Consider the following 12555-nt stretch of genomic DNA (forward strand, 5'->3'; position numbering starts at 1 on the left):
TAATAACAGCTGGGGTGTGGATAATTGCCTGTCCCTGTTGTAGTCTATAATATGGCTATTCATTTGCACACAAAGATCTTCCTTTAGCTATTTAAATGCACCGCCAGAGGAGAATATAATGTATTCACTTGGGTTTAGAGACCTCCTGAAGGAATCATTTGAATATTCCATTTCTATTTAAGGCACCAGGACAATTATTTACAGTAACCGTGCCACCATCAATACAAGGGAATAAAAACAAACACACACAAATGGCATTCCATTTTACTATATTTTTTATTTCAAACTTTTAAGTGCCACTATGAAAACCCAACAGTTCTAACCCAGTATGATCACAAAAAAACCCCAGAAAAAAAATAATGAAACCTACTCAACACAATAAGCCATCAAAGGAGGAGAAATATATGCATTATGAATCAGGGCCATTTCAGGGGCGGTAAATTACTTTAATACTGTACATCCATGATGAAACCAAAGAAAATTGCCAGGGTAATTATCACTGAGTGTGCAAATCCTTTTCCTTCTAGAAACATACAATGAGCAGTGTCTGAATGTGGCAACCTCTGCTTCATCCCAGGAATTATGTTCAACAATAAGAAAAGCTCTTTGCTTCCAATGAACAGAGAAGATACTCTTCCGAAATAATGTTATCTTCCCTTGTTATAGTGGTTTTGAGTTACGGCATATAAACATGTTAAGGTTTCTGGTACTGATTTTTCAATATTTGCTGGCTTGTTAAAGCAGAGCTGTTGTTAGTTCTTACTACTGAGTATTATTTTGACACTGATCATACCTAGATTAAATAATTATATCAACCCATGTATAGTTTTAAGGTGGGAAGTGATGTGTGGGTCAGCCCAAAACCTGCAACATCCACACAAGATTTGTAGGTTGTGAGTGGGTTCAGGCCAAGCTCTTTCTTCTGCCCTCCCTGCCTGTACTCTTATTACCCCTGCTTTCAACAGCCCTTACTTATAGGTGCACACATGCTCGGCCCCACCCTTTTTGTGACACCAGAGATGGGGCAGAATGGGTGTGGGTCTAGAGGTGGGTTGTCGAGTTTGGAGTGGTCATGTTAACTATTTTGTTGATAGGCACACTAACAGAGATGCATATTTCCTTTGCACCATGTCTCAGTACAGAAGAGTATGTACTCTCTTAAAGAGTTTGATAAATTTATTCTAATCTGTACGAACAACCCACAGTGCTGGTTTCAGTTCCTAATGGGTCGCCCGTATGGGGTATCTTTTTACTAGGAACTTGGCACAGCATGATATTAGTGATGTGTCTTCGATATTCTGCTGCCACCCTTCCAAATATTATAAGAATCCCCTATGTTTAGCAGGGATCATGTATGCCTCTGAAATCACATGACATGGGCAAGTATCTGGACCAGTAAAAATGCCCATAGAGCCAGCCCATTAATGGCATACAGCAAATCAATATAACTGGAAGGGAGTTTGTATCTGAGAGATTAACTTAGTGGCCACTTGGTTGTACTTAAAGGAAAAGTAGAATTGGTAACTGAAGATATGTGTCAACAAGGTAAGGCAATAATTCTATATTACAGAAAGAAAACAAACAGCATGGCTTTGTGAAAGAATAAAGGCTGCGGCACTCCAGATGTTTTGAATGCAAAAACCATTATTTTAATGATGGCTTTAATATTTTGGTGTCACTATAAGTACATATTTTTGCTGATACAAGCTACATGGACTTTGGCAACAGTGTACCCTGCACTGCATAATACTGAAATATTTCCCTCCTCTGTTGTAGATGGCAAATCCAGTGCTAGGAATTGTTAAAAGTGATGGTGGGCTTTAATGATCAATTTCCCTGATTCCTAAGCCTTGGATTCTTAGATTTTCATGCCCTGGGTAACATTTGCATGGCCCTGGAAAGTTAACTAAGTGCTGAGAGAGCCGGGCAATTCCAATATTTACTGCACGTCGGCTCTAAACGCAAACAGGTCTATCATTAACAAAAGGCAGCTGAAGATTCCAGCCCGGTGGAAGTTCAAAGAGTCCAAGAGAACCATGACTGTAACAGTACACTGAGAACTGTACTAAGATTGCAGTCTGTTGGCAATATCAGAGAAAAGCTGAAGGCTATAGTGTGAAAGATCAGCGGCCATGCTTGTGATCTCTACGCCTGAGCAAGCCGCTCCACTATCCGCCTGTATTCCTCCACCAGCTGCTGATAGCTCTCCTCTAACTGCTCATGCTGCGTGTTTAGATCGATCTGGTTCATCTGGTTGGTCAGCTCTTCTGGCCGGAGGCACTGTTTCATCTTAGCCATCTCTCTCTGATTTTTCTGTGTAAACAAAGTTAAACAGTACAAATAATTATTTACCAATATACACAAAGCCACAAATAAATCCCCAGTTCTTTGAAAGAGGTCAACTTTTTAATCTGTCCTCCTAAATCTGAATAGGGATCGGCCTGCTTAGTCTGATAGCTGCAAACATAGTGGACCAATACAGGACCGGATCTAGTGGGCACGCAAATAAAACCCCTTTGCCAATTATAACATGATTCGATCCGATTATCAGCAACAGGGATGTCAACCTGGATCTGAAGGGCCACCCCTGTTCTGCCCCAGCCCTGCCTACTACTGTGCTCCCTTTTTCATTGCTTCAGATGGATTATGGAGGACTTTGTCTGAATATTCTATGAAAAGTGCAAGTTAGGTTTTGGGTGTGTATTATCTCTAGCAGGTGACTGAACTCTTCCTGTGGGCGATCAAGTGAGCGGCGTTTAAATCAAGGTGACTCCCCAAAAAACTGAAATCCATCTGCAAAACTGTTATCTTTCTGCATCATTTTAAATCCTGGCAGGAGGGACTAAAACATTAATGATACAAATTTTAAAAACTTCTACACAGCTTACACACAGCATACAGGAACTACATAACCCACAATGCATTGCACTGTGATGTTCCTTTCCTTATTAACATCACGTGTGCAGGGAATTGTGGGATTAGGAGGATGCAGGCTGAAGGCAGGCTGAGGACAGTCGACTACTGTTACATTTTATTTGAGTCTTAAAGTAGTCAGCCAGATCAGCAGGGGAACAGGGGTTGCATTCTCCTGTGTTCGGCTCTTACATGCGCCTGTGTCAGTACAACCCCATAAAAATGAATGGGGTGTGGTTCTCCCAGAAACACTCCCCTGTATGACCCCCTAAAGGGGTTTTTCCCCTTAAAATAACTTTTAATATACTGTAGAGAGTGCTATTCTAACACAATTTGCAATTGGTCTTCATTTATATTATTTGTGTTTTTTAAATTATTTTGCTTCTTGTTCAACTCTCCAGTCTGGAATTTCCGCACCTATTTGTCTAAATTACCCTAGCAACCAGACATTGGTTTGAATGAGAGACTGGAATATGAATAGGAGAGGGACTAAATAGAATAATGAGTAATAAAAAGTCACAATAACAATAGTTTTTGGCTGATGTGGGTCAGTGACACCATTTGACAGCTGAGAAGAGTCAGAAGGCAGTTGCAAATAATTTAAAAACTATGCTAAATAAAAAATGAAGACCAACTGAAACATTACTAAGAATTGGCAACTCTATAACATACTAAAAGTTAACGTTATACATTTTGTTCTATTCAACAATAATCTACAAAAAATAAATCTTTGTTTTGCAAAAGGTGCCTTATATCACCAAGATTTACCCCATTACCCCCCCAGATCCTCTGCTGATATTCATTAGTACACAGACACAAACTTATGCTGAGTAAAATATAAGAATGCCAAGAACACATTCCCTAAATACATACACTCGGTACAGATGTGACAGGAAATGGGGCTGTTTCCTCTTAAAATTACATCACTTAATCACTTGTCAGACGACAGTATGGGAGAACAGGACTGTTTTTCTATGGGTTCCTGATTGCGCAGGCAGGGAAAACATCTCTGGAAACTATTTACTTGTTGTGGGATAGTTAAAAATAACACTTTTCTAAATGAGTGAAAAATAAAAATAAGTGTGACTGTTACATTTTCATGTCTACAAGACAACTATGCCAAAAACAAGCAGTTCAAAGGCCAATTAGCTGTTGTTTTTAGCTAAATGAAGGCAGTTTGTAACTGGGTATTGCCTCCAGTTCAGTGTTAATAGGATACTATTTGTGCAATACATATAAGAAGTGCCCTAGATGTGCAGTACTGCTATATGTAATGTTGAGTTTAATCACATGCACATATTGGGGGTTATGTAATAAAAAGCACTAAGTTTCCCTGGGTGCAGTAACCTATACCAACCAATCAACAGGTAGCATTTACTGGTCACCTGTTTCAAAGCAAAAATCTTATTGGTAGCTATGGGTTACAAACTTAGTGCCTTTTATTACATATGGGGAATTGTGCCTTATAAAGGGAATGGTCTGTGTGTGATCTCACCTTAGGTTACTAAATCTAAAGTATTTATTCTGTTTGATCCCTATGTTTTTATAAAGGAAAATAATAAAGGACTTTTATTTCAACCCACTACTTCCTGGAGAATACATATTAGGGAAAAAGATCAGGTAAGAGGATTACTTTTTGTAATGTACCAAACAAACAACAAAGCATAATATATCTTTTATACCATGTCAGTATTTTTATCAACTAGCAAGAGATCATTTTGTTTGATGATGAGACTAATCAAGCTTGCAGTGCATGGTACACTAAGAACAAGGGATTGCACCTATCAAAAAGCACAAAAGTTCAGGCATAAAAGATCTTGCCTTCTTGAGAAGATGAATGTAAGGCACTAGGCATTGCCCGTGGGGCTTTGTTCACATGATCGCTGGCCCTTAACAAACACTGATGCTTTTATTTGGTTTTGTACTATGCACTTGGGGGTGACCTTTGAAGCTAAGAAAGATGTTTACTCAACAGTCTGCTCTAATAAGAGTGATCGCTCTGCTTTGTATAATGTACAAAGCTTCTTCCTGCATAAAGAACAGGGAGAACTGCAGTGATAAAATAATAAACAGATGTAAGGGCTCTCACACAACTCAGTGGACCTTCCTATAACGAGAACCTCCTTAATCATTTGCTTCCAGGATTATGCTAAATATAGCATTTGTAATATTTTAAAGAATTTATGTCCATTTTTAAATAGATGTACTGGTAACCATACTTGTTTCGTTGATTAATGGGCTTTTTCCTTTCTTGCGGAGAAGATTAATGAGGGGTTGGTTACGCAGGGTATATATCTTATGTCTCCCACCATAGTGTTTGCATCTTCATCTCTGGAAATCTTACATGGCTGCTTAGAAAGCTGTGTACATGAAGCACTATTGACCAGGGTAGTACTGAGGTGTGTGAGGCCCACCAGGGCTGCTACCCCAGGGGCACCCACAACCCCTCAGGGGCCCCCTCTGTCCACCCACTCACCTACCACCAGCCCCTCTGTCTGCATTTGTACCTTATACTTTGCCGCAATTGGAGGAGGGAGGGCAAAGGGGAAGCAGCAGGGATGGGGTCGGTGGGGCCCAGTGCGTTTTCTCCCGATGTCCCAGTGTGACCCTGCTATTGACACTAATTCCCAGGCAGCTGGGCAGCTTGAGAATTCTTTGCGTCCCCACTAGTTACACTGCTACAAGGGACCAAGTCCACATCTGTACAGCATAGTCCCAGTGAAGCACATTAATCAAGTGCAAAAGTAAGGAAAAAGCACATTAATCTGCTAGAGGCATAAGGTTGCCAATTTATCCTCACCTGCTCATACAGATGTGTAGTGTCAGGACTATACGGGATCCAAAGCAGTCTGCTATATGCATATAAATAAACTGCTTATAGCCATCTGAGAACTTTATGTGGCTTGTTATAAATGTATTTACAATATAAATAAATAATATATGCTTATCTTTATAGTCAGGCCCTCTCCTATTCATATTCTAAAGCAAGCAACTGCCTGGTTGCCGGGATTTCATATAGCAAGAAGTGGCAAATAAAATGACTGTGGGGAAAGCATACTCTATTTGGCTTAAATAAATTGAGAAAACTCCTGGACACTGGATTTGCAACTCGTTACTACTATAGGGTGACTAAGGCAGGGTTGTCCAAATGGAGGCCTAAGAGCCGTATGTAGCCCTCTAAAGAATTTTTATGCCCCAGTCTGTTCAAAGGCTCCTTGGACTCTACTGTACGACATTATTTAAATGTAATCTGGCCCTCAAACATGCTGCATGCGAAATGATCATAACCATTACATGTAATAAATTTAACAGAACTGGTCTAAGGTGTACCTCTGGTGGTCCCTCTAATGTGCCCAGTCTTTGGACCTAAATTCCTTCCCACTACCTTGGATCTCCTTCCTTACCCAAAGAATGATATGATCACATACAGCAGGTCCACCTCTAAAGCCTTGTAGATGCTCTGCTCTTGTATAAGCTGTGTTGTCAAGAGATGCCAACTAGTAATCATGCCAAGAGAGAACTAAATAATTTTAATACCTTGTATGGCCCCACAAGTCTTTTTTTTACATCCAGTCTGTACGCTTTCGCTTTCTCAGAATCACTCATGTCTGTTGCTCGTAACCGAAGGATTTCATACACTCGCCTTGCATGTTTCTGAAAACAGAGGAATTTTTTTAATGATCTGCTTTTTGAAGGTATTCGTTAAACTGTTTTTCAACAATACATTGCTTGCATGCAAGTGCTCACTGCTGGTAAGGGTTGGGACCATACCTTGTTAATCTTGAGTTTTTCTTGAGCCTCTGTCACCATCTCTTGGCTGAATCCACACAAAAGTTTTTCAAGAGAAAAGCACGGAAGGTTTTGACAAAGCTTCACAAGAACAAAGTCTCTGAGGCGGACAAAGTTTTCTGACGGATCTTCAGCTGATAAAAGGAGAAGAAAAAGGTTTACAATTTTTTCCATGAAGGAACCGGATCTTAAGAGGTGGCCAACCTCTTGCTCAATTGATGCCGATAAGTAAAAAAGGAAAAAACACTTGCGATCACTCTAGCAATCTAGAATTAAGGTTTTAGTTATGGTTTTTGTTAAAGCCAAGTTAAAATGTGTGAAAAGTGCTTGAATTTGGTCAAATCCCAAACTGAATCCTCAATTTGTGGAATCATAAATGATGACTTTAATGGTGACTTAAATCCTCCGTTCATCAGCAGAGAGCTAAGGAAAAGAGCTAATGAGGCCTAAAATGGAGGCCAACAACTATGTTGGACTACTCTGCATTTTTGTAACAGATTGGGCAGTATTGAGGAACGTGTGTGTGTGAGGTTTATAAATTACTTTCGTTCTTCTTTTACTAAATAGGCACAAAGTGATCCTAAACATATCTAAAAATTCATAGTCCCAAGAATGCTGGATAACAATGAAATACCACCCCAAAAAGTGTGATGCTGGATCTGACAAAGATTTGCAGGAAACGTAATTAATATTATTATTTTACTAAACTAAAATTGTGTACTTATGTATATACACACACAGTTAGTATTATTCATAACCCAAACATTTAAAAACAAAAAAACAAAAAAAAACAAAACAATAAATGGTTTCATCTGTGCTGATCTGAGAAAGGAATTACTCTCTAAAGAGCAGTGTTATTCCTCTATAATAAAAATACTTTGAACGAATAACATGGCAGACTTTATTCAATTTTCCAAAGTTGTTTTAAAAAAAAGGTAAATATTGGTTTTAGGATTATTTTTGTCACCCCGTAACAGCAGAAAATCAAAATAACAGCCTGTCCAGATAGGCATTTAGCGCCATCAGGCACAGTAAGGTATGGCCTATTTTCCTCTAAACATGTTCGGATTAGCATTTCACACAGGAGGATCTCACTGGCAGAATCAAACAGTTAACGTTTCACTGTTTTTGAAATACAGCATTAGGCCAGGACCCACTTACATTTCTGGCTCATTTGATGAGTCATTTATACCTGATTGAAACCACTGATACTCTGATAGCCGGCGGCGAAACTAGCTAGCATTTCAGTACAATTTCATATATGTAAATACAACCAGCATATATTTTCTTTTCTCTATGCATATATATATATAATGCAAATTGTGCTACTGGAAGAGAACTAGTATACACAGGGCTGCCACCAGAAATCCACTTATGCAGCTGACGTCCTGTACAACTGTAAAATCTGGAAGCTTCCTCAGTAGGGACAAACTGCAAAGTTTGTACAGAGATACTACAATGCTTGGAGTTATGTAGTTAAAGGCACCAAGGGGGTAAAGTAATAAAAGGCACTTTTCCTGGAAGAAGTAAACCACAGCATCCAATCAGCAGGTAGAATGTACCTGATTGAAAGCAAACATTTTATTGGTTGCCACTGGTTACTGCTCCTGGGCAAACTTAGTGCCTTTTATTACATATGGGACTTAATTTGCCCAGGAGCAATAACCCATAGCAGGTAGCATGTACTGGTCACCTATTTTAAAGAAAACATCTTGGTTGTTATAGGTTACTGCTCTTGGGTAAACTTTTTGCCTTTTATTACATATGGAGCAAGTCATTGTAGCCCTTTAACATCAATAACAAAAAAATGTAAATGCTGTTCCCTTGGTGCCCATACAGAATATGGATAGGCAGAATAGGAATTGGTGCAAGATACTGTACTTTCTTTTTAAGCTGCTGCGAGCACAGTATAGACTTTTGAAAGGCAAACAGCCATGTCCTGAAGACCAAGGGTCAGTAAAAAGTACCTCCAGTGAAGAACACTGAGAATGAAGGATACCGGAGGAGGGCATAGTTTATCTGACAGGGGCTTTTAACGTTACATGACAGCAAATTCAAAAGGCCAAGGGGTCTAGCAGTGAGCAGCAGGTTGTATCTTCCTACTTAAGGTTCTGCAATTCATGGCTACCAGTTTTCAAGAACCACACTATGATGCACCCAAATATGCACATTTTTTTTTTTTTTTTTTGAGTACCCAATGTGAAAAGCAAAATGCTCAGGCAGTTGGATGGTATGGGTGCTAAAGGGAATAAAAATGCCAGAACCAAAACTGTGAGGGGTTCTAAAATCCCAGCACCATTAAACATAGGCAATTCTACACATCAACACGATAGTCAACATAGAGGCCAGCTGCTGAGGATCAACTCATTTTCAAAGTATAATTGGTGGTTTGTTTACAAACATGTGGTGCTAAGATATATAAAATATATAGAACACGGGATTCTAAAGTTCCACCCCTGCTTAACAATTCAGTTCTTTGAAGGCTTTTCCTCCCTTTGACTAAACCTTTTACAAAACAAAGCAGAATCTTAAATGTTGAATGACTCTATTCTGAATATTCATAGAAACGTATCACTAGATATTTTAATGAACGCATAGATTTTGCTTATTGCAACATGCTCGTTAATGCAGTGCACTGAGAGCCAGGGTGCATTATTCCTAGTCATTAGCAACTCCATTGTACTGGAAGCACATAAATGCCCATCAATTCAAAGGAAAGTGCAAGAAGGTTTAATTGTTCAGAAAGAGAGAGCACCATTTCTCTGCCAAGTTTCTGCAGATCTGGCTACCCTTTAAAGCCTTCAGAAAAGTCACTGTTCAGAGATTCTTTTTTATTTCAAATAAAGAATTTAGAAACAACATTATAATGTGATTTATTTTTTCTTGATTTTTCAAGATTGTGCAAAAGGTCTCAGTGCGACTAAGGCTGAAGCACAGTCTGATTTTTCTGGGCTTTGTTTGTTCAGTCTCTGGGACAAACAGCAAAATTGTGCACAATATGGCCACACAAGCAGGTAGTGTGGAGATCCTTTCATGTCAGATTGGCCAGTGGCACCCCAAATTTACTAAAGGGAGTAAATATCTAAAATAATTTACAATCCCTTACAGTGTTTGTAAGGAGAAAGAAAGGTAAAAACTAAGTAAGCTTTATCAGAAAGGTCTATGTAAATACAGCCATAAGCACTCACAGAAAAGCTGCACTGAGTCCTCTATCAAAGGAAACACAGGAGTTCTTGTGGGAAACATGTTCTTTGGGTATCAGACTTCCTCTCTCAGAAAAATCCTTTACTCTTGGGGCCAGAGTCTGCACAGCTCTCTCCTCTCTCATAAAACGCACTTCCCCTCTGATCAGAATGTGTGATCTGAGCTACCAATGGCTAGAGTTGCAGCAGGAAGCTACAGAGACCAAGCTAAAATGGCAGATGCTATCTTAAACAGATGGAGCTTCTAGGGCTGTTTACTCAGGTACAGTAAAGCAGAATAAATATAGCGTTCTAGGTGGCACTAAATGCCTTTCATTCTCCTTTAAAGTTTACTAAATCATAAAGTAATTCATCTCTATTCAATTAACGATCTTCCTTCTCCTTCCTACACAGGAAGTAGAACGTCATACATGCAATACAATAATCTGGAAAAGGTACATTCACCCACAACTTTCCCTTGGGATTCATTAAGTACAGTCCCTTGATTCTTAGGGGATTAATGCAAGTCTCTGCTTTCCTTATTGTATCCTCCCTGATGTTATATTTCCAGTACAAGAGAATGTCAGAAGTAAGTATGTAAACAGGAAAGGGGCTACAAAATACCATAACAAATAGTATGGACTGTTTCTACCACCCTTTCATTACAGCTTTACAATGTGAGCAGTTAATTGGAAAAAGAAATGTTCACCTTATGTACAGTGAAAAGAACAAAAAGATTGACATAATTGTATCTCAACACTAGATGACTTCAAATCCAATTTCTAATAATTTAATGAGTGGTTAAATTTTAAATGAACTATAGTTTGGTGTAGACAACTGGTAAACATTTTTTGTGTGTTTTTTTGATCTGCAGCTCTCAGGTTTGGAAGCTTGGACAACTTGCTCAAGAGGTTTTGTTCTGAAACACAGTGCTCATAAAATAAATACATTCTCAAACAATTACAGAAGGAAACATTAGTGATTAGGCCATTAAAGCCATTATCTATGCCATCCCCAAAAGTAATTTTTTGCCTAATAAAAGAAAACATAATTTCAAGCAACTTTCCAGTGCTTTAAAAGTTATTTGTAAATGTACTTGCTATTGAAAGCAGCATCTGCTGAACTCCTGGTTGTTACTTTTTAAACAATGTTGCAAAGGTCAGTCTCCTCCAGCAAGGCAGGTCTGTTAATCTGCTGCCTTATGTTACATTGTTTCAAACGCCAGAGCCCCAGGGCAGGGAATATAAAAGGACAGACAAACACTACTTCTAATAGCAATTATATATACAAATAAGTCAAATTATATTTTGGGTTGACTTGTCCTTTAAGGGTGTCTAGTTGTCCTGATCCTTGAGATACTCAAACCATAAAAATGTTGATGAAATATCAGGGTATTCTTCAAGCCTTCTGGACTTACATATTTAGTCTAAAAACCTATAAGGTCACCTGGAAACTATTAAGGTCACTTCTGATTCCTTTTTCTTAACTTTCACAAGCATCTCCCACATCAAAGTCAAAGGAAATATTTTCCAGAGATCAATTACCATCTCAAGGATATAGCAACCAATTGGGAGTCACATCATAGTGACACTGGCTGCAGTACTGAGATCACTAAATCTACAATGGTCTATTCTTTCATATAGCAATTTTCTGAACAACCCAGCATTACAAGCCACTATTGTTCCAGAGATAGAAAACTATTTATTCTAGATCAGTTACCTCTCTAAGAAGAGATGAATATTTAGCACCTTCAGTCCTAACGCAGGAGACATGTATAAATAATTGTTTCATGCAACTCCATCTCAAAACACTTAACTGAAAGAATTTTTTGCTCTGACTCTATTTTAGGATAAAACAATAGCTGAGAAGAGTGGCAAAATAATGGAAACACCAAAGACACACAAGAGTGTGACAATGAGAGATGTACAAAAAAATGTATCAAAAATCAAGTAAAAAAACAAATCAATGTTTTTAGACAATGTTTTTCTCACATCTTCTGATATCCACTTAAACCATTGGTCACATCAGCATCTGTTTGAAAGAAAATCTTTCTGGGAATTCTCAAGAATTGAAGAGAATTCTCAAATTCCTTTAAACTCTATGAAAGCCTTTTACAAGGCGAAAAAAATGTTCTCTGGTGTTTTCACATTTTTTTATTTTGCAATCCAGTTAGTATTATTTCTGATGTTTGGCGTGTAAGTGACGCATACACACGTTGGCGCAGAGTGCTGAAGGAACCCTGAAGCCACTGTCTGCTCCGGAGGTGGTGGTACCAATAGCTCCAGGGTTCCTTGATGTTAATAGGAGCAGCAAAAAAGGAAGAAAGCAGATGAAAGCACAACAATATGGAAGCACAAGAAATACTAATGCAACCGACTGTTGGGAAACTTGCTCGAACGCACTTGTGCAGATGTAAAAGAGGATAAAGAAAAACTCACCAGCACACCCTGGCTCCTCCAAAACAAAAAACTTTAGCCTGGTGCTTAGTATCAAGAGGGAACGGCACCCTCCAATCCAATCTCCAACAGCATAGATACTGGCACACGTTGGTAAAACCTGCTTATAATTGCCTTTCAGTGCCAGTATCTATGCTGTTCCAGATGTAAAAGAGCCCTAGTATATAAGGGGCAATACAAAACACATTTAAGACCATTTACAAATGAGAGGAACC

General features: G+C 38.8%; 1 protein-coding gene across 3 annotated transcripts in view; it reads right to left on the reverse strand.

The window, feature by feature from the left end:
- Positions 1-257: 257 nt before the first annotated feature.
- hat1 (histone acetyltransferase 1) overlaps positions 258-12555 on the reverse strand; it is a 38330-nt gene continuing 26032 nt past the window's right edge. For 2 of the 3 annotated variants that reach the window (XM_012970070.3, XM_012970071.3), the window contains 3 exons: positions 6685-6836; positions 6451-6567; positions 258-2313 (listed from right to left, as the gene is read on the reverse strand). In XM_012970070.3, the coding sequence (XP_012825524.1) occupies positions 2146-2313; positions 6451-6567; positions 6685-6836 (437 nt within the window). In that variant the 3' untranslated portion in view covers positions 258-2145. 3 annotated transcript variants of the gene reach the window in all.

Source organism: Xenopus tropicalis, chromosome 9, assembly GCF_000004195.4.
Source record: "Xenopus tropicalis strain Nigerian chromosome 9, UCB_Xtro_10.0, whole genome shotgun sequence".
Lineage (NCBI taxonomy): Eukaryota > Metazoa > Chordata > Amphibia > Anura > Pipidae > Xenopus > Xenopus tropicalis.